Source organism: Trifolium pratense, linkage group LG3 (assembly GCF_020283565.1).
Source record: "Trifolium pratense cultivar HEN17-A07 linkage group LG3, ARS_RC_1.1, whole genome shotgun sequence".
Lineage (NCBI taxonomy): Eukaryota > Viridiplantae > Streptophyta > Magnoliopsida > Fabales > Fabaceae > Trifolium > Trifolium pratense.
This window is the reverse complement of record NC_060061.1, coordinates 22,750,724-22,772,532: the sequence shown is the minus strand read 5'-3', so window position 1 is coordinate 22,772,532 and position 21,809 is coordinate 22,750,724. Positions and strand designations below refer to the sequence as shown.

At 31.6% G+C, this 21,809-nt stretch overlaps 1 protein-coding gene and 1 long non-coding RNA gene across 20 annotated transcripts; one reads left to right on the top strand and one right to left on the bottom strand.

Moving 5' to 3' along the window:
• Positions 1–3,793: 3,793 nt before the first annotated feature.
• Positions 3,794–20,476, top strand: LOC123917117. 19 transcript variants are annotated; one of them, XM_045968755.1, is made up of 11 exons: positions 3,826–4,198; positions 4,624–4,748; positions 5,900–6,000; positions 9,820–10,198; positions 10,531–10,740; positions 11,742–11,794; positions 12,831–12,971; positions 17,265–17,310; positions 17,397–17,471; positions 18,118–18,225; positions 19,496–20,132. In XM_045968755.1, exons 7-11 carry the CDS (start codon positions 12,831–12,833, stop codon positions 19,717–19,719), a joined length of 594 nt encoding a protein of 197 aa, XP_045824711.1. In that variant the 5' UTR covers positions 3,826–4,198; positions 4,624–4,748; positions 5,900–6,000; positions 9,820–10,198; positions 10,531–10,740; positions 11,742–11,794; the 3' UTR covers positions 19,720–20,132. The 19 variants fall into 19 exon arrangements, 10 of the variants coding, with proteins under 10 accessions (XP_045824709.1, XP_045824713.1, XP_045824708.1 ...); XM_045968754.1 differs by having other exon boundaries at positions 10,364–10,740; XM_045968753.1 differs by lacking the exons at positions 9,820–10,198; positions 10,531–10,740 and adding an exon at positions 20,149–20,467 and having other exon boundaries at positions 3,794–4,198; positions 19,496–19,609.
• LOC123917125 lies at positions 14,506–15,438 on the bottom strand. The gene is made up of 3 exons (XR_006812377.1): positions 15,280–15,438; positions 14,867–15,177; positions 14,506–14,783 (listed from the first exon to the last, which is right to left on the bottom strand). It is a non-coding gene; the product is annotated as an uncharacterized LOC123917125 (long non-coding RNA).
• Positions 20,477–21,809: the final 1,333 nt, after the last annotated feature.

Genomic DNA, 21,809 nt, shown 5'->3' with positions numbered 1-21,809 from the left:
ATAATACGCACCTAACTTAAACTTCAATTTAAAAAAAAAAAAAACAAATAATTCAAATTCAGAGCAAATCTTTTTTTTTTTTTTTTGTGAATGTTCAGAGCAAATCTTAATGAGGGAAAATTAACGGTCCGCTTTGTAGTAGATGGAGGGAATGAGAGGGGAGATGATGGGGCAATTTTGACAAAAAAAAATATATATATTAAGTCTCAATTATTAAAGAGATTTGATTGTTTAAAAAAATTTGTTTTTAAATTTTGATTCAAAGTAGATCGAGGGGAGGTAAGTTGATGGGATAATCTTGACCAAAAAAGATTAAAAACAAATTTTTTTAACCAATCAAATCTCTTTAATAATTGAGATTTTTTTTTTCAAAAATATAAAACGTTTTTTTTATAAAAAAAAAATTAATAAGAAGAATTTTTTTTTTTCAAAATTACTCTCTCACCTCCCCTCCATCAAGAAATTTTTTTTGTCAAGATTACCTCAAACCAAACGGGCTCTAAAGAAACCGGGGAATGAATTTGGACTAGAGTTAGAAAAAAAAAAAAAAGGAGATTCTTTAATTTATTAATATAACCATGTGAGTCTATGAGTGACTCTTTAATAGCCATTAGATCAAAATTAAATTAATGGATCTTAGTGTAACTTTTTTATCAAATTACACTGGTGTAACAATTTGATTAATGTTACACCACTCAATAACGCTTTAACGAATACAAATTTTATAAAAAAAAATTCAAAATATCTACAGCCTCCGGTGCTAGGAAACCGAGGGATGCCTGTCCTACAGTAAAATTCTCATTTTTCAATCCCACAAGTGAAGAAATTTCAGTCAAATCCACACATGCATGTTTCCCTCCTACCCATACGTACACCAAAACATCACATGACCTCGATGTAGATCCTCCCTTCAGTGGGTCAGTCAAGAAGTTGATAGACGCCTGCTTCTTCACATATACTCTTACGCGCTCAAAAACATTCGGAACAAGGTCGTGTCTGTATTTGAAGTCTGAAAGCTCTAGACATTGAACTACATGCTCCCAAATGCCTTACGACAAACGACCCCATCAACATGAAACAAGGGAATTGAGGTTTTACCGTAACAAACTTTTGAAATATTTTTTGATTCAATGTTGCTATTCTTTACGAATATATTCCCTCCGTCTCATATTATAAGCAAAAAAAAATATTTTTCCTTGTCTCAAATTATAAGCAAAAGCAAATCACTTTTATTATTTTCAAGATTTATATTTACTTATTCTCAAGAAATTTAATGCAAATTGCATTTAATTTATTCTCTATATTTTTTTCCCATAATCAATAACCAATAAAAATTCTTTTTACATCTTTCGATAAAACTTATTTTAAGAAAAACACAAAAAATTATATTTCAAATTATTATATTGAACTTTTCTTAATAAGTATATGTAAAATGCGTCAAAAAAATAAGTGTACGTAAAAATTATTTTTTTCTTATAATATGAAACGGATGGAGTATATACACGGACAAGAAATGCAAGAATATCACATGTAGTCACGTGGTCCACTAAATAAATAACCCACAATTTGGGTTTAAATTTTAATTAATTAAAAAAATTTAATAGTGGACGCTCCATTAGGATTTCTGCTAACCGACTGAGTATAGAATACTACCAATTACCAAGCAAAGATAACGCCTTCTTCAACTGTGATTACTTTACTCTTATTTTTTCTAACACATTGTTTGGTTGGGGTGAAAGTGGGAGGAAAGAAATTTGGAGAAAGGAAAGTACCAATTTCAAGAAACTTTCCATTGTTTGGATGGAAGAGAAAAGTGGAAGGAAATAAGAATAACATGTGGGACCCACCAAAATTTGTTTCCTTCCAAAAGTGGACGGAAAATAGATTCATGGATGGATTTTGGTTGAAATGACACATATATCCAAAAAGATTAACAAATTTAAACATTTTAATTTTTTTATCCAATCATATTTTGTTTTTTTTTTTAAAGTAATCATATTTTGTTTTTACTTGTGGGTGTCTTTGTCATTTTAAATTTAAACATATTTCTTTCTTCTCATTTTCTTTTCACTTTCACTCAAACCAAACAACCTAAAAATTATCTAACTTTCTTTCATTTAACTTTCTTTTCACATCTAAACACATTAATGACTATGGAATCAATCAATTTCATTAACGATAGTCGTTCATAACCAAATGTCGGAAAAAGATGATCCATCAACTTCAACAATTACTCAGAGACACGTAGAGAGACGGATTTGGATCTTCTTCAATTTTCCATTTTTCCCTCATGTTTTCTTTTCTTTTGCTTAATTCAATGGATGATAATGGTTGATTCTCTCTCTTCCTTCATATATCAACCATTGGATTAAGCAAAATGAGAGAAAACATGAGGAAAAATTGAAGATGTCCAAATCCTGGGAGATGGAGAGACGATCTCTGTGTTCTTTTATTAATCATTTTCTTTTTAATTTTTTTTTTAGTTTTTTAAAATAAAAATGAATTGGAATAATTATAATAAAAAAAAAAATTAAAAATCTAAACATACATGCCACACGTCATCAAAAAATTGAAGATTCTGTGTCTAGTTGACGGTTCAGGGGTAACTAAAGGAATCTAAATATTACAGAAGAGAATCGCAAAATAATAAAATTATAAGGATAAAGTAAAACTCATATACTTTACCGGAGATAAAGTCTATTTACCCTTCTTTTATTATTTACAAGCGTAAAGATGACACTAACTTTTTTTTATGGTAAAGACGACACTAACTTAAAATAATTTAACTAGGGGAAAGCGGAGTCAGAGGTGGCTCGGATGGGCTACCGCCCACTCGAAAAAATTAGAAATCACTTGGATGCCCTTATGTATGTATAAACTTATGTGTGTATAAAATTATGACCGTACAGTATATATATGCAATAAAAATGAGAATGAATCCTCTCAATTTTTTTTCTCTCAATTTTTCTCAATTTCTACATCTCAACCATTAATTAACTTTTTCCCTTTCTTTCAAATTCCAATTTTATTCTTCATTTATGATCTTAATAGTATAAGATTTCACATTATTTCCTCAATTATTTTTTACAATTGAGACATCTCTCTCAATAAAAATTGTTGGAAACATGGTTGTCCTAGCCAGTGCCGTATATGAGGGGGGCGAGGAGGGCGACGGCTCTAGGCCCCCAAGTATTAGGGCCCCCCAAATTTTTTTTAGGGGTATATATATATATATTATATATGTCAATAATATAAAATAAATAAATATCAAAATGTTTGTGAAAATTTAAAATAATATGTCTAAATATCTTGTTAAGATTTTAAATTTAAATATATGTTACAATTATATTTACAATAATAAATTGTTACGAGTTATCGTTTATATTTTTGTTTAGAATGTGTCGAAAAAATATTTTTGTTTATAATCTTTTAAGATTTGCTTCTTTTATAAATATACTAGGTATTCAACCCGTGCGATGCACGGGTTTGATTAAATTTTTTATTTCATAATTTGTTTATCGAATAAAATAATATGATATTTAATTTTTTTAAAATTTGATTAAATTTTTTATTTCATAATTTGTTTATCGAATAAAATAATATGATATTTAATTTTTTTAAAGTTCAATATGCATATATGCATATTAACCGCCATTGAGAGATTAAAGCAAAGGTACTCCATATATGTAGAGAAAGATTAGTTTTGCCAAAAAAAAAAAAACAAATTAAAATATTTGTTTTGCCAAAAAAAAAAAACAAATTAAATGATTAGAGGGGTACTATGGGTAGTGCGCAGAGAATCCATTCCCTTTTTTGTTTTGAACAGCAATCAATTCCCTTCTTCCTTCTCTGTTAGCGTGTTTCTCAGCGTGTTTCTCCTCTGTAGTGTTCATTCCAACTCCATTCATTTTCTGCTATTCAGCCGCTGGGCATGGTGGCGATAGATGGATTTGAGGGAGGGTTTGGTTTGTGTTTTTTTGCGTGATCTTTCTGTGATGCTAAACAAAATTTAACTGACGGCGGGTTTGGTTTATGTGTTTGGGCATGATCTTTCCGCGACCTACTCGTTCTTGAGTGAGATGGTGATTTGTTTGGAGTTTATAGGGTTTGGGATATCTCCTATCGATATGAAACATGGGTTGGTTAGCCGAACAGTTGAAGAAATTTCGCAATCAACAATGGGGCTTATGCACATACGGTATGTGATCAATTGATTTGGTATTTTAAATTTATCTTTGGTCAAATTTTGGTCTCTGATCCTTGAGTAATCTGAACAATATAACACATAGATTCATAGCAATAATTTTCAGTTGGAACAACACATACCCTTTTGCTTTTGACAGAGATTGAAATCATTGAATCATATCTCATATCATAGATTCATAGGCTTACTCACCAAAAGTAGAAATAAACATTTGAGTGAGCAATGCAAAGGAAAATGTGGGGATCTCTCATAATTTTGGTTGTATATGACTTCTAATGGATCTAAGCATGATTTCTGTCGAGTGCCTGTTGAAAATAAAAATGAGCTTGTTTATTGTGGTAAATACTTGGCAAATTGAAATTGAAAAGTATTTATTATGATGTGTGAAGTATCTTAAGATCTTTTTCTCTTATCTGCAGTTGGTTTTGAAATGTGGCATCTTGGGTTGATGACAGGACTTGTAGTATTAATTTCATCAAGCCGCTATTTGCTATTGAAGATTTGGCCAGAATTTGCTGAGTCCAGTGAAGCAGCCAATAGACAGGTAACTGAAGGAAATGAGTTCTCTGTAATCAAAATATCACACTGTCACTGCAGTCTGCAATATAGTATACACGGTTGAATGAAGATTGCTCGGCTCACATTTTGTGTTAACTTTTAAATCCGATTTACTGAATTTCAAATATGAATTGTTCGATTTTGTTACTGAATTAAGTCATAGCTCTAGAAAAGTCCTTTTAAGATTTTGTAAGCTTGGTATTGTTGTTAACCGATTTCCATTTAAAATTTGAATATTCTATGGTAGATGGTAGTTAGTTAAGTAACTGTTAGTGTAACTAAACTACAAATAATTCTAGCGTATAATAACTTTTCTTATAACTCAGTTGCTTTTGTCCATTTTTATGTTTCTAAACTCTGGAAATATTTTGTTTTCCCAATCAGGTCCTTAGCTTACATATTATAACTTATTATTGTCTAGAAAATGTTGCTATAATAACTTATTCAATCATTTATAAATATGGAGGTGTATTTTACTACATGTTTCCATTGAGGCGAGACCGTTAATCAACCTAATATTGGTTAATTAATTGGATTTTTTTTTTATATATTAGCCCTTCAATTCTTAAAAATGGCTCTTAGTTATCAATGAGTTCAGTCAATAGATAGATAAAATTTGAGTTCTCTCGAACTATTTAATTTTAGAAGGAGCTCATTAAACACTTTAGTTCAATCATTTGATAACACAAATAAGTTAGCTTACAGCTTATTATATATATGTTAAGTTTGTTTGAAAGAAAAAAAAACGCTCATATATAATGCTCTTAGTCATAGAATACTTATTAAAATGAACTTCTTTTACTAATACAATTAAGAAAACTGAAGACTAAGATGGACGGGAAAAAAAAAATTAATCCCTCAAATTTGAAAAATGATAACTTAGTTTTTAAGAGAACATCAGATAACTTAGTCTTTTATTTATTTAACATTACAGTTCTAAATTTGTCTGAATTCATGTAAAAGATAATTCAAGGCTAACACAAACACACACAGGTCTTTCATTTACTTTGATGAATGTTTCATAAAAAATTGTTGAAGTGTTTAAGAGTAAATTAACTAACATTTTCTAATTTAAGCAACTAAATCAACATATAATTTAAGCACCGTCCAATACTGACTCAAAGGCTATTTCAACAGGAAATTCTTCGCTGGCCATGAAATCTGGACATGAAACATGGGTTGGTTAGCCGAACAGTTGAAGAAATTTCGCAATCAACAATGGGGCTTATGCACATACGGTATGTGATCAATTGATTTGGTATTTTAAATCAATCTTTGGTCAAATTTTGGTCTCTGACATGAACTGGTTTATATTCTTTGATTAATAGACATTGATGGTTCAAACATATTCAATGTTTTCTTTTTTGTAACATATTCAATGGTTGATTGGAATAGTAGTAGGCTGAAGCTGCCCCTTTTCTTATTCAATATTTATTATCTTATCAAGTATATTTACATTGAGGAAGACCATGAAAAACTTCATGGTATACTACATTTTTAGTGTGTTGTACATAATTCTCATCACTTTCAATAATGAGAATCTTCAAACCGTTTGGTGAAGTCACCCTTGAAAAAGCAACATACAGCTGTCCATGACTAAATACAGGTTTTGGCAAATATAATCCCACATAATTTAATGACTGGCCCTGACTTTTGTTTATTGTCATTGCGTAGCACACCTTTATGGGAAACTGCTTCCTCCGCAAGATAAAAGGCCACTTAGAGTCATCAGAAGTCAGAACAATCCTTGGGATTAGTACTTTTGAACCAACATTAGATCCTGTAATTATTTTTGCTTCTATTATTCTTTCTCCCAAATGCAAAATAATGAGTCTAGTTCCATTGCACATTCCTAAGGCAGGATTGATATTTCTCAATAACATAATAGGCATTCCTTCTTTAAGCTCTAAGCAATGATTAGGAAACCCATTAATACTCAAGGAGTTGAGAAATTCTACGGGATACATAAGCTCTTGTTCTGATATGTTATCAGTTGTTTTGTCAATTTCATCTGAGCTCCTGTATTGTTTTGTAGATCCTTCAGTAATCTGAACAATATAATTATTGATTTCATCAACTGTTTCATTTAGAGGAGTGAGTATTGCCCTTTCCCTGAGATATTCTTCATTCCACAAATGCCGCTTTAAGTTTGGATATGTGCTTTCCACAATTTGTTTGAGTGGATCGCCCATTGGTTGGATAAGATATTGATTTGGTATCCTTGTCCATGATGCAATCTCTTCTCCATCTTTGCATATAGTTTCAATGTTTCCATCACCAAGTTGAAGGAGCCATTTATTGAATTCGCGTGTCGAAGCCTGTTGTTCACCTGTAGTATCTCGGACTCTCATGCTCTTGGACAACATAAAAATTTTGCAGTGGTCCCACAGATCAGAATTGTTGATACATGCTTGAACTATATCATGCCGCCGTCCTTTTGGTATCACCGGAAGTATTTGCCTAAAATCTCCTCCAAGAAGAATGGTCTTTCCTCCAAACGGCTGTTTTTTCTTTTCTGGGAATTTGTAACCAATTATGTCTTGAAGTGTCTTGTTAAGAGCTTCAAAAGCAAATCTTTTAGTCATTGGTGCTTCATCCCAAATTATTAGATCTGTTTGAACCATTAGCTGAGCCAGATGAGTATTTTGTTTGATCGAGCACGTGCTGTTTTCATAGAGATCTAGTGGAATTTGAAATCTACTATGAGCTGTCCTTCCTCCCGGCAATAATAGTGATGCAATACCTATCAGGAATAAAAGAAATTAAAAATAAGTTTGATAGCACAAAAGTACATTAACAATAGTATTAAAGAAAATAATATTAAGATATGTTGTATAGATAAGTAGTTATTTTTATATTAAATACATGAAGGCTAAAAATGATTAAAAAATAAGGAAACATACATATTTACGTTAGAAATAAGGAAATTTATTTTTTATAGTTTATTTTTTATAAAGATTACCTGAAGAAGCTACGGCAAGCACTATTTTTTTCTCTGACCTGAGTTTGGCAATGATTGTTCTGTATAGAAAAGTTTTACCAGTTCCCCTATGGCCATATACGAAGTAGACTCCACCCATGTTTGTCTCGACTGCTTTTAAAACATGATTATATACAATAAGTTGTTGGTCATTGAGTAATGGATGACACCTTTCATGTTCTTTTATCAGCTCGATAACATTATAATTCAGCTCTTCTAGAATAAGGCGATTCTCCATGGCTTCCGAGGCAATACTACTTGGTAACGGCATTCCAGAGAAATCAGAAAGGTATTTTCCATTTTGCACCAAAATCTTTTCAAGTTCAATTAAGCAGTATGATTGAATCTGTTCATCAGTCAGCTGCAACTCAGAGTGGTGAAACAATTTTCTTTTTTTGTAGAGAATATCATCAGACAAAATTTTCCAATTATTTTCCCAAAGCTGACTTATATTTGTTACTTCTCCATAAAGCAGAATAGTAACAAATAATTCTCTTAATTGAGAACCTGTGGCCCATATAGATGATTCTTCGAATGCATCATTCCACTCTTTGTCATCATCCAATAGTCCAAGAACATAGCATGCTTCTTTGAATGTATCATAAATGACCCCCTTTACCGTCTTAATGTGTTCATAGCTTTTTGGACCTCGAAGAATATTCAGCAAGATTCTCAAATAATATCTCTCTCCTGAGGTTGGATGGGCATAATAAATTCTTCCAATTGTGTTTCCAGCCTGCCTTTTTTTCCATTTCTTGAGTGTTTTGTCCCAAACAAATTTTTTAGGGAACTCAGAATACGTTAACCTTCGTGCTTCTGAGCTTATGGAATTCATTCTCATCCACTCTGTAAACATTGACTCATTTACTCGTTCTCTTGCAACGATTGTTGACAACCGATCTGAATCTCTTAGAGTGATTGAGTTTTCTTCTGGTAAATGGAAACTTAATCTTGTAACGGACGTGCTTCGGTAGTGTATGTCAAACTTGAATATCCTCCAGCATGCCTCACACGCTGATAGATACCTGCAATTTATTTTTATTTATTTTTTTTGTAAAAAATGTGAAATTGTTATACTTGATTTAATTTAGATGCATATTCTAATACTAACAGTCATCATAACATTCAATTTTAACTATTATTTGATGAAAATGGACCAATATGTGTACCAATCAGGCATATAACTTTTTTTTTGAATTTTTATTGAGAAATATATCTAGTCAAAAAATGTTAAATGTTGTACCTACAATCCAAGAAAGTTTTGATCTCATCAACTGTTGTTATCTCAGTTGAATTTGTTGTTTTGTTTGTCGAAACATTATCTTGGATCAACATTGTTGCTCTATCTGGGCCCTTGTGGAGATATTTGAACAGGTATTTGATTGCTCTAGACTTGTTGCACCATTCAACATTTAGATGAGCCTGAAATGCCAGCAACAAACCTCGGTTATATGGAACAACATACCGGTTGTCCAAATTGACGTCTCCTTTTTTCACATGTCTTCCGTTGTCCCTCCTCCTATATGTTGGAAAGCCATTCACATCTACTACTGTTTCAGCAGAAAACTTTTTGGGGAATTTTCGATTGCAATTCTTACGGTCCACCATGCAAGGTGCATCTGTGTTTGCATCTCCACATGGTCCATGCAACATGAACTGTTTCACTGCATTAAAACAGTCTGGATCATCTTCTTTGGACGGTATTTCTGCAGTAATAATCTTATCTATATCCTGTGTTGTAGGATATTTATTACTTGGGTGCAGCCAGAACAATATGTGAGCATGAGGCAATCCTCTTTTCTGGAACTCTATGGTGTAGATGGCTGTAAATTTAAGAAATAAACAAAAGCTTTGTTAGAATATGACTAATGCATAAAATATGATATGACTAAATAATTAATTTGAAATATATTGATGTTAAATTCATAATTTACATAAAATTGGAGGATATTTATTTAATTATTTGTTTTACCTGATATTACTTTGCCAAAGTATTGTCCTTCAACTATGTGCTTCATTAGCTGGTCAAGTTTCATTTTAAAAACTCGTATCTTAATGTCTGGCCTATCATCTACAGATTGACCCGGTATTCGCTGAAGCATATATTGAATCTCAGGCCACTTCGGGTTAGCAGTAAATGTCAGGAAGATATCAGGATTTCCAAAAGTTCGGCAAATGGCCATGGCGTCTTGATAGTTTTGAACCATATATCGTGGTCCACCTGTAAAAGAAGAGGGCAAAACAGTTCTCTTACCTGTTGCTGCAGCTACTGTATCTCCACGGACAACTGCATCACATACATTTTTGTATAGATCTGTCCGCAACACTGTTTGATGTTGTCTATACCAGCGCAGTCGCTCTTCTTCTATGGCCGTGTATGCATCAACAACATATTGTTGGAATAATCGACCACCACAAATGAGAGTATTTGCTTCACAACTTCTTTGTTGTATTCGGTAAGCATAATATTCTCTCATTGTAACCTTTGTTCTTTTAGTTTTTTTCTTTTTTGGATTTGGAGAATGCAAAATGTCCAAGTGAAATCCATCCTCACCATATGGAAATAACAAAGGATATTGCATTGCCATGAATTTAGGATGATATTCTTTTATCCTTTGCAGACCTTTTCTCTTATGCTCTACAACTATATCTCTCCGTCCATTGGATTGACCAAAATCTCCGACAATGAGAGCAGCAATTTCTGACGTGGCGGGCATTGTATATTGTCGTGAACTGTCCGATCTTGTACCAATTAACTTTATGTGAACTTCTTTGTTGTCTGGTGCAGATAATCTATCTCTTGCCATTCTGAATATTCTAGCAACCCGGTTATACATGTCGAGCATGTCCTTTATGCCTTGGACAATGGTTGCATCAAGATCTTTTGCACTATCCCCACTATTCAAAGAAGGCTTCAAAGAAGACAATCGATTGTGGATCTCATTTTCTGTATCATGAACATAAAGCTGAGCGAATTTAGGCGGCTGTCCATGGAAAGGTAAGAGTCCTCCAATTCTATGGTAATTCTGACCACTAATTTTATAGACATATGGGCCTGGAGTGGAGTTCACCTTTGTATCTATTTTAGCACCCATGGATGTGAACGCAAAAATAGAATTGTATGCCCTGATTTTTTCTCTAAATTTTGTCGAGCGCATACCACCTCTGTAATCTAAGAGATCTTTCAAATATTCTGGCGGCTGTTTTAGAAAGTCCAGGACAACTGTCCCTTGTAGGCAGCAAATAGAGAATTCCGGGGTCTTTGGTCGATTTGGTTTATTTGCCCTTTCTTCATACCACATTGTACTTCCACATTTTTGACATAGAAAATCTGGAAGGCCAAGATCCATATATGCTTGTCCAAATTCTGTAAATTTAACGTTTTATAATGAATTATCATTAGATGTTCCAATGTTAAATTACTCAGCCAAACAGACAACACTAACCATATGTGTGCCGCCTTTCATGTGTGTTGTAAATATTGTTGGAACTGTTTCCTGTGTCTTGCGTTCTTGATGTGCCAGCTTCACTTGGTTTGCCAGTATTCCTTCCTGAATGAAGCACCTGCTTTCTTTTTAACCTGGCTTGCCGAAATCCAGCAATTCTTTGTCCATGTTGATCTCCCACTTCTATGTTTGGGGAAAATTGAAAAACTTTTAAATAAAAAATAGTAGAATGAAATATTGTAAGTTAATGGGAGAAAACTAAACAAATGTATTGGCAATATTTATGCCTTGTTCAGTTGTTGGTATTGAAAATTCTGATGTAATAACGGTCACCAATGAACAAAAATAAATAGTTAAGAACTATAGTATGTATGACATGTTTATTAGGAATGCAAAATGTATAAACCAGTGATCATAGATGAACGACAAAAATATATTTGAGTGTATTCGTTAAGCTGATTTTAATACATCGATTACATTATTATTTTTACACGTATTTGTTTGAAATAATGTTACCATTTTCTGAAGCATTGTAATTTACCTGTATTTGCAGATGGCATTTGTTTATTGCGTTTCAGTGCAAGTAGTCGCTTCCTCTTGAGCCTGGTAAGCCGAAATTCTGCAAGTTTTTCTCTATGCTGGTTTTCTGTTTTTGAAAGTGTGAAATAACAGAATTCAGAATAAAATAATCATTGAAAGCATTTAAAAACAAAGGACTTTATAAAGTTGGTCATCTAACATATAGAAATGTTCAATACATGTACTCTATAAGTTTTTTTTTTTGTTTTGAGCCAATGTAATCTATCTATAAGTTTTAAAGAGCTTGTTATGGAACTATTTGGATTTTGACTGAAGCAAACTGCACAATAGCTAAACTAACATGACAGAAAATTAGAAACATAATATCTATTTTCAATTGGAAGATAAATTATAAGTGTGAGACATGTTTACATATAAATAAATAGTGAACGAAACATGAGAAAATGCAAGTAATCATATATCATAAGATTTAAGTGGGAAAAGAATTATATTATATTAGAATGATTAGGAATATGGTGTAAAGTAAAAGTGCATATACCCATGTGAAATATGTTGATTGTAGTGGTAGGAGAATCAGTAGTAGTTGTTGAAATTAGGAGAGACTGGTTCAGAGTTTTTTTTTTTTCCTTTTTATGGGCAATAAATATTAAGAGGCTTAAATATATTTTATAACTACTGCGGTTACAAACTTGAGAGATTGATTTTCTAATGTGAAGATGAAGAAACAATAGTCATTAACTCTGGCTGTTATGAATGATAATTGAGATAGGAATAAGAATAAAAATATAAATAACTATTGTCATGAATAGCTTGAATATTTATATATGCATTTAAGATTAATTATCATTATTATTGTTGGAAATAGTAAATGTTTCTTATTCATAATTTTCACAATTATTATTATTATTATTATTATTATTATTATTATTATTATTGTTATAGTAAAATAATACAACACAAATGAAGATGATTCATGTGAGGATGTTATGGAGATGTTTTAGCCTGAAAGGAAGGATGAAAAGTTATTAATGTTGCATTGTTGTTAAAGTAAAAATACCAAGAACTTGTGTATGAAAAAATCTTATACTTTAGAATTGAACAGATGATGAAAACAAACTGGGAGTCAAAATACTCAAGAAGATGCACAGGACCTCATGTCAAAAATTCGCAAAAGTATGAGCATCTGTTCACCATTAGTTGCACTGTTGTAGCCCTACATGCAAGTCTGCAGTTTGAAATTCAGGTACTAAACTAACTATTACTGATCCAACTAAACCTAAAATAATTAGAGTTTTTTATTAGTCATTAGAGTTCATATATCATGCTTATAAGTCACTTAAAAAGGGACTAATGCGATTTATTTTCGCCAATGGTTTATTTTTTCAACCCAAAAATAATAAGTATAATATAAAATAGAAATTTTGACAAATTTGTTCATAGCTTATAGTATTCAAGTGTGCAATGAGAGTCCTAGAAGCACATAAATAGCCTACCTTAATAGAGTTTCATAATAGAAGTTGCATATATATTCATATAGCTTACATAGTTTTTTTTTTTTTTTTTTTTGGTCTTTAGTTGACACAGTTTTACCAAGTATGTAAAACAATTGTGTCATAATTTTTTTCTTTCCAAATTTAATATTTGTTATATTTTTTCATATTCTTTATATATTCAAAGATTTTGATTTATAATTTAATAATTATATTGTCCAGCTTTCCAAATTCAACCCATGCATATTATTTTAAGATTTTTACCCGCACAAATAATACGGCAGAGTAATAATAATATAAGTTTTATACTATATGCAGTGTAGAAACATTGGGAAGATCAAGCGGATAAAAAAGATAAATTATACTTTTAAAATAAGATAACAAAACAAATACACAACATAAATAACTCCAAAAACATAAATTTCATTAATACCCGGTGTTCAACACCGTAAAGCTTAAAAGTGAATAAAAACCTTGAAAATGATATAAAAAAATAAACACACCAACAATGCAAACAGGCCCAAAAACATAAACTTGTCCAAAAACACACAAACTTTTAAAAAACACTTAAAACACAATATCGACCACTTCTTCCAACCCAAGCTTCACTCTTCAGTCATCCAAATCTTCCACAATATCCTTTTGATCCACATCAGCCGAGTCCGGTGAAGAATGCAATCTGAAAAAGTAGTCAAGTAATGTTTTAGCATACACTGCTCAAAGACAAATAAAAATATAATTTGTAACATCTTACATCAATCTTCTCCTCTTCCGTGCCAAAATTGGCGTCTTAACAGCAGGAGGTCCACTTGAGGGAGAACAAACATTGGCCACGGTGTCTTCCGGCTCTAACTGAAAGTCAGAAAATTATATGGAGAATTATAAATAGCATCAAATTTATTAGCAAGCAAAATGATATTACCACACCACAATGTTAACCACCTTGACAGTCGGCTTCAAAATTTTATTTGCCGTAAAACTTCGCCTTCCACGACTTTCAAAGTAAGAACTCATTCTAACTTGGAAAACGTGTGTGGTACCAATGATATTAAGGAGCTGTTCAGGCAGTTCAGAGCTTCCCTCATTTCCCTTTTCAAATATGAAAGACATGTATTATTAGATGAGCAGGTTAATGCATACTTTTTTTTTTTTTTATAAACCATGTATACATGGAAATATCAATTTAGATAGGCACATATACGCACATTTTCCAAATTTGAGGTGAGGTCACCTAGCTTAACATGGACCACCTGCTCAGCAATTTCATCAAACAATACAAATATGGCTGTATCGGTACGGTCTTTCACCTGAAGCTCTAAACGGAACCTATAATACATATACCAATAACATGATTATATTTTTCAAGTACTATAGGTTCAAAAAAGTACCTAGTCTTTGGAAAAGTACCTAGTCTTTGGATATTCTATATCAACTTTGCAATGGTCACACCTAAAATTTGTTTCAGTGGGAGAAACAGTTTTTCTACAATCTGGACATGAAACATAATACCATCCATTTTTCACTAAAATGTCATCGACAGTTGCAGCACAATGGTAGACAGCATTCTGCACATAAACTCGAAAGTATGAAAACAGGTGTTGTTAATTAAACAATAGATTACCTATAAAGGAAATAAGACGTTGTTTACCATATTACTCCCTGAAGCTGCAATGTCCAAAAGTTCAGATATAGTCTTTACTTTGTTAACCTTAGGATGGAGAGGAAGATCTAAACTTCCATCCATAACATTGGCAGCCCTTCAAAGACATTGCAATAACATATAAGCATTAAATCTAAAATAAATAAAGTCCAAAATACTCTCCTCCTCCAAAACCCTAAATCGAAGCATAGGCTTAAGGTATTGAATCTTTAACATACCGTTTGGAGAAGAATGAGAAAGTGAAAGGTTTCCAAAATCCAAGAGAGAGCGCTTCAATGGCCTATCATTGATTTCCAACCCTAAGTTGACATGCAAAAAGGAACAAAAAAGCTTTGTTGAATGAGAACGAAAAAAAGAAAAAGAGAAGAAGAATAAGAAGAAGGTAGGGTTAGATTACATACAGAGAGCATCGAGAGGAGATTGAGAGGGTTTTCGTTTGACCCTAACGACAACAGGTTTGGGTGGAGCAGCCGGAGACGAAGAGGTTTCCGCCATATTTGTTTGAGAATCGGTCAGTCAGTCAGTTCAGCCCCTAACACGAGTGATTTCATTTGCTGATGGGTTGTAAACGCCAAAATAATACAAAAAGAAATGCAAGCTCCGATGGCGAACTATCGAGTCCGATACGTACTCGATACCGATACTCTCTGATACACGTATCGGAAAAGTATCATAAATTAATATTATTTTTTTAAAAAAAATATAACCGATACGTGTCGGATACTTCTCAAATACGCGTATCGAAAAAGTATCGGACAGTTAATGTTCTTTAATGATGGAAATGAGACTGATTGTTTTCTTTAAGTATTGAATGTTAAAATATGATGTTACCAACTATATTTTTGGATAGTACATTTTTTTTATAAGCAAATTATTAGGATATTATATTGTTATGTTAGTTTTTCTCTTTGTCAAAACTTGAACCTGAATCTTCAACTCCTTAACTCTTAGCTCAATTAGCTTAACCAGTTAAGTTACTCATCTCACTCCCCTTTTTGGGTAATTGTTACTTGTTTGCTCAATTTGAGTAATTTGAATGTTAATTTTTTTATCATTATCAATTTTAGTTATGTTTGTATATTGTGCATTTATATATATTTAATTTTTAAATAACGTATCGTGGCCTTATCGTATCGAGAATTTTGAAAATTTTCCCGTATCGATGTCGTATCGTATCGGTATCGTGTCACGTATCGGGGCTTCATAGGAGACAAGTAATAAAATTTCAATTGATAAAAAATTATCTTTTGTGAAAGGAAAAAAAAGATAAAAATTTATCTATTTGAATTTTTAAGTTTTATAATTTTTTTGACAAATAGTTTTATAATTATGAGATGAGATTTTGATCTTTGAAGATTAAATTATTCAAAAAATTGTGAACTACGAGTATTTCTTTATAACAAAATTATTTTAGAAACTACATATAACAAAAGAAAAAATTATAAGTTCTTTTTTAAAAGACAATGTCATTTATTTTTAAAAAATTTTAATCCATCTTTTTAATTGAATTTTATTTATTAAAAAAATTAAAATGCCGCATAAGTAATTTTTATCCAACAAAGTCAACAGGGGTTAGCAAATGCAAAATGAGTAAATTTGAAGGCCAAACTTGAGCAATTCAAGTTTATGGGGATGAAATCGAGCAACTACGAAGCTTAGTGGTTAAAATCAAACAATTGAAACTTGAGAGTCAAAATCACACAATTGTGAAACGCAATCGGTCAAGATTGCGTTTAAACCTAAAATTAAAGGTTTAATTGCATATTATGTTTATTTTATGTTTTAATTTGGTCTCTTATGTTTAAAAAGTTTAAAGTTAGTTCCTTTTGTTATTGATCTCAACATAAGTTAGTCTTTTTCGTTAAATTTTGAGTCAATTTTTTTTAACTTTTTTGTTAAATTTTGAGTTAATTTCTTCTAAAACTTTCAGATATACTCTCTTGAGTGGTCCACGTACACAAATTCATTAGACAAGTCCATGATTTAAACAAAAATTTAACACGAACTTAAAACTTCTTAAACACGAGAAACCAAATTAAAACCTAAAATAAATATAATGAATTAATCCAAAATTAAACAAAAGATGATATAATTCGCAATGTTTACCTAACCCTCCAGGACACATCAGCATGTTTCTTCGATATATATATATATATATATATATATATATATATATATATATATATATATATATATATATATATATATATATATATATATATATATATATATATATATATATATATATATATATATATATCGTTCTCCTTTTCTTCTTCTTCTTCTCAAGCAAGTCACGACTCAGGAGTCAGTAAAATAATACTTTGAAAAAATAGTAGCGAGTGTGGTTGAAATTAAAGTCATTCTTTACTTGGAACCCATGCAGAACCTCGATCGCAAAAGCTCTTCGTCACTGGCTGAACCACCCAGACGTAAACCCTTTCAATCTCTCTAATCCTCTTTTTGTTTTTCTCATTTTCATGTAATAATGTAACAACGCTTTTGTATGCCGTTCTAGGGTTTCGAATTGATCAGGGACCATTGAAACGTTCTCTATTGGATTTTACAAATTTATCCATCTCTGATGACAGTGGTATATGTTATGCTGTTTTTTTTTTTTTTTACTTTTATTACTATCTTTGAAACAAAACACTGACACCAGACACTACACTGACACGTCAATACCGATAATAATTTTGAGAAAATGACACAATTCAATGTGTTTGTGTCTGACACCGACGTGTGTCCGTCACTGGGATACACCTAGGCTCTGTTTAAAATAGCAGATAGTTGATAAGCTAGCTTATAGGGGATAACTTAAGCTTATCGGCTACTTGAAATAGCGTTTGAAAAATAAGCTATAAGCTCTTTTTTAAAAACTGTTACCAAACAGACCTTGTAGCTTATAAGTTATAAGCTAGCTTATTGGTCTTCCCAAACACAGCCCTAATCTGAGGAGTTTCCGTGCTTCACAAATTACTACTATTACTTACTCTTTGCTCTCAAAACAATAATCTCTGATTGAACTCAAATGATTAATGAACTCTACTCAATGACAAATCATTCGCGAGAACTTGAGTTTGAATCCTGAATGTAACAATTATCATATAAATTTTACTTACCTCTGGCCGAACATTGTATATTTAAAAGAGCTATATTTGGTACTCATATATAATTAATTAAGCTAAGATGTCAAATGTAAAATCCAATTGTTAAGGGTGTGTTTGGGTTGATTTAAGGTTTTGCAGGGCTAAGTGGCAATGTAGGTTTGGAAATTAATGAGAGGCCATTGAAGCGTTCTCTCTTGGATTTTGGAAATTTATCAATCTCGGATTCTTCTCAAAATGGTTAGTTTCATTTATTTTTACCCTTTCAATTGTGTTTTGTATCTCTATCTTGTTATGTTGATTATTTGCTTTATCAAACACATTATGATGGATGGATAAGTCTATATTTTCGTATATATTTGAGATTGTAATTTTTTTTTGAGAGAATAACATGTTAGATAAGAAAAATAAGTCCGTCCATCCTCTCTAAAACTGTATCCAAACACCCTAAGGTTTATCAACAAGTAGTGTCACATCATTTTTTGTGGTTTCTCACTAGCGGCTCTATAGCCTAGTGGAATTTGAACGAATCACTATTTAGTGCAAAATGTTGTCATATAGTGGCTACAGTGGTACTATATCACTCTGTGTAGCGGAATTTGAACCCCTAATTTTCTGCATCCGCGGTTGACAACACTGCTTCCATCCATTGATAAGAGTTCCTCCCCCAATTCACTCTTTTTGGCTTCCCCTTGTTGGCCATCTCAAACAATTTTCAGTGTACGCTAGAAGTTTAACTTAGTTATTTCCCAATTAATTACATGACGTGATGACGATTTTAATCTATACGTTAGCTTTAGCTTTAGCTTTTAGTTAATAACTTATGGATTTTGATGCAAAACATGTCCTAGGAGTCCCTGCATTTCACATGAACTTTCATATGATCGTTCATTGCCTTCATAATTTATAATATAATGTGGATATATATGTTGGTATAACGGATAATACATAGATTAACTCTATACCATCTGCCAATAACAATGTTCCTTATGTCTATTAGAGGTTTTTATTACCACCTTCGCAGAAATCTCTCCATGACATTTAATCTAGTTACCAATTTCAGTGATTATTGCACCATAATGATGCACACAAAATTCATATACTAACTGGCTGAACTGGATTGAGGGGACCAGGTTCACGGCCTTACACTCAATTGTAGACTATAACTGTGATTCTAAAAATGATCAAACCCGTTTATATTTCCACCAATGTTTATGAAGATTATTTATAGATCCAATATCACCCACAAAACTATATGCCATTCCCCTGCATCTCCAAAGATAATACGACCAAAGCCAACCCTCCCTATTGGTTACCATAACAACTGCCATCATTTTTCAGTTCAGCCAATCCACTTATCATAGAATTTAGCACACTCCATGGTTTTTTAAGATGTGTACGTACTTTAAACGACAAGACAGAGGAGTATATATACACACACACACATATATATTGCAGTAACTCTTGTGTTAGGTGAAAGCTGAAATTAAAGGTCTTTGTTTCCAACCAGTTGGGGCTGACTCAGAAGCAAACATGACCGAGAGCTCTTTGACTGCTCCTCCACTCAAGCATGTGTTCGTCAGGGTCAAACGAAAACCTTTTCAATCTCCACTTGACGCTTTCCGTAATCCTCCCTTCTTCTTCTTGTTTTCATCACTCCTATCACATATTGTTGGTGTCAAGAATGGAATTACTTGTTATGTAATCAATGCTGTGAAGTGTAACTGCAATTAGTTAATTTTTTGGTATCTTAGTACTTGGTCATTTTAATTTCTAAACCTACCCCTTTTTTGCAGCCTTTTGCTATTTATTTATAAATTAATGTAAGGTTTTCTTAAATGACATTTTTTTCTCAAAATGTTCTTTCACAGTTTCATTATTTTTATGTTTGGCTACTTGTCATTTTTATGTTTGCAAAAATGTGTTTATTAATTTTGGATTTAATTCATATAAACAGCCCTTGTAAAGATTTTCTACGCTGTCAATCAATCATAGCTGTCAGATTATACAAAAACGTCCGACTTTGATCATAACTACCGGTTGTGATTTGTTGACAGTGTATCAAATTAAACTAATTATTTTCTAGCAGCGAAAACATTTCATGCTTTAGTTGTTTTGTATGATGTGGAAAAATCTAACAACATGTTATTGTGGTTCGACTAGGGGATTGTCGCAGTTGGCCAGAAAATTCGCTTGTCATGTGATTCTGTCATATATCTTATATTTCCTTGTTGCATATGGACCATGCTCTGTGAATGCGGTACAAAATTCACCAGATTATGATGCTTGTGCATCTTTTGAGAAAAGTTACCATTTTGATTCTTCAGACACCGCCATAATAGGAGTCATTTTATGGATAGATTTGAATATTTGACTATCATTGAAATACTCCCTCCGTCCCAAATTATAAAGGAAAAAAGCCCATTTTTTTGTCCCAAATTATAAGAGAAAAAATATAATTGTAAAGCAAATTTTTTTTTTTGCTGATGTGTCATCTCTACAAAAACTCTTATGCTTATGTGTCATCTCTACAAAACTCATATTTTTTCATATACATTGTCACTAGGTGTTCAACCCGTGCGTTGCACGGGTTTGATTAGAATGTTTTAAAAAAAAAAGTTGCGTTTTATAATAAATTGTATTAAAAATGATAATTTTTTTAGATGTGTTGAATTATTCTTCGATTATAAAAGTGACTTTTAAAATATTTTAAATTTTTTTTCTCCATTCAAGTGAATCTATAATATATATAGATAGATAAAAATTGTTTTAAACACAGACAATATGTCATTCAGGTGTATATAGAAATTATTAGAAAAATATAAACTTAAAACGTTAATGTTTAATGAATATATTTTTATCATTGTATTGTGAGATATTACGGTTGATAACATGGGTCGAAGATATAGTTGTAACTAAAAACGAAATTTGAGATATATATAAATAGATTAAAAACTTAAAATTTAACCTTAATTTAAATGCATCTACCTTAGCACACATGAAAAATAGGAATTTCTAGATATCTAAATCGATCAAAAACTTATTTTTATGATTACACATGTAATGTAATTTTACTCTTTCCAGATATTATAATTGTTGACCTAAAGGATGATCGTAATATTCAACATGTATCTAGATGCTGGAGTAAATACTTTGACTTTATGTATATTTGTGCTGTCTAGAGAATAATAGTGTAATGTATCCATAGCTTGAAGTTCCGGTCTAGAGGATAGAATAGAGCTACACAGATGAATAAAGGCACATTAGAGTATCATGAAAATAACTAAATTTGCTTTTATAACTATAGATATGCGAGAACTTAAAAAAAAAAATAAAAATGGGGCAGCTGGTTTTTTAATGATTTCAAAGTCTTTTGACAAATTCTTAAAATAATTTTATAGAAAATATCATTCTTTATCTTCTTCTGAAATTATAAAGTGTTTTTTAATGATTTCAAAGTGTCATGATTCATGAACAATAGGATCCAATAGGGACTACAACATTTTTCTAAACTATTCAATTTACACATCAATATAGATTGAATATTTATCTCTTCTCTTTGACAAATAAATTTTTATCTATGAAAAAGACAAAGAGAAAAGCAAAATACATGGATGAAATGAAATTAAGAAGAATACAAATATCGAATCAAGTTCCAATTTCTATCCTCTTCTTCATTCAATATTATCCACGTAGTTGCTTTTCTCTTTATCTTCTTCTTGTTGGATTTAGATCCTACACATCGAATCAAGAGCAATTGATTGCAAATTGATGAAAGATCGTGAATGATTAGGTTGAATTTGTGAAGGTAATGTGCAAAAAAA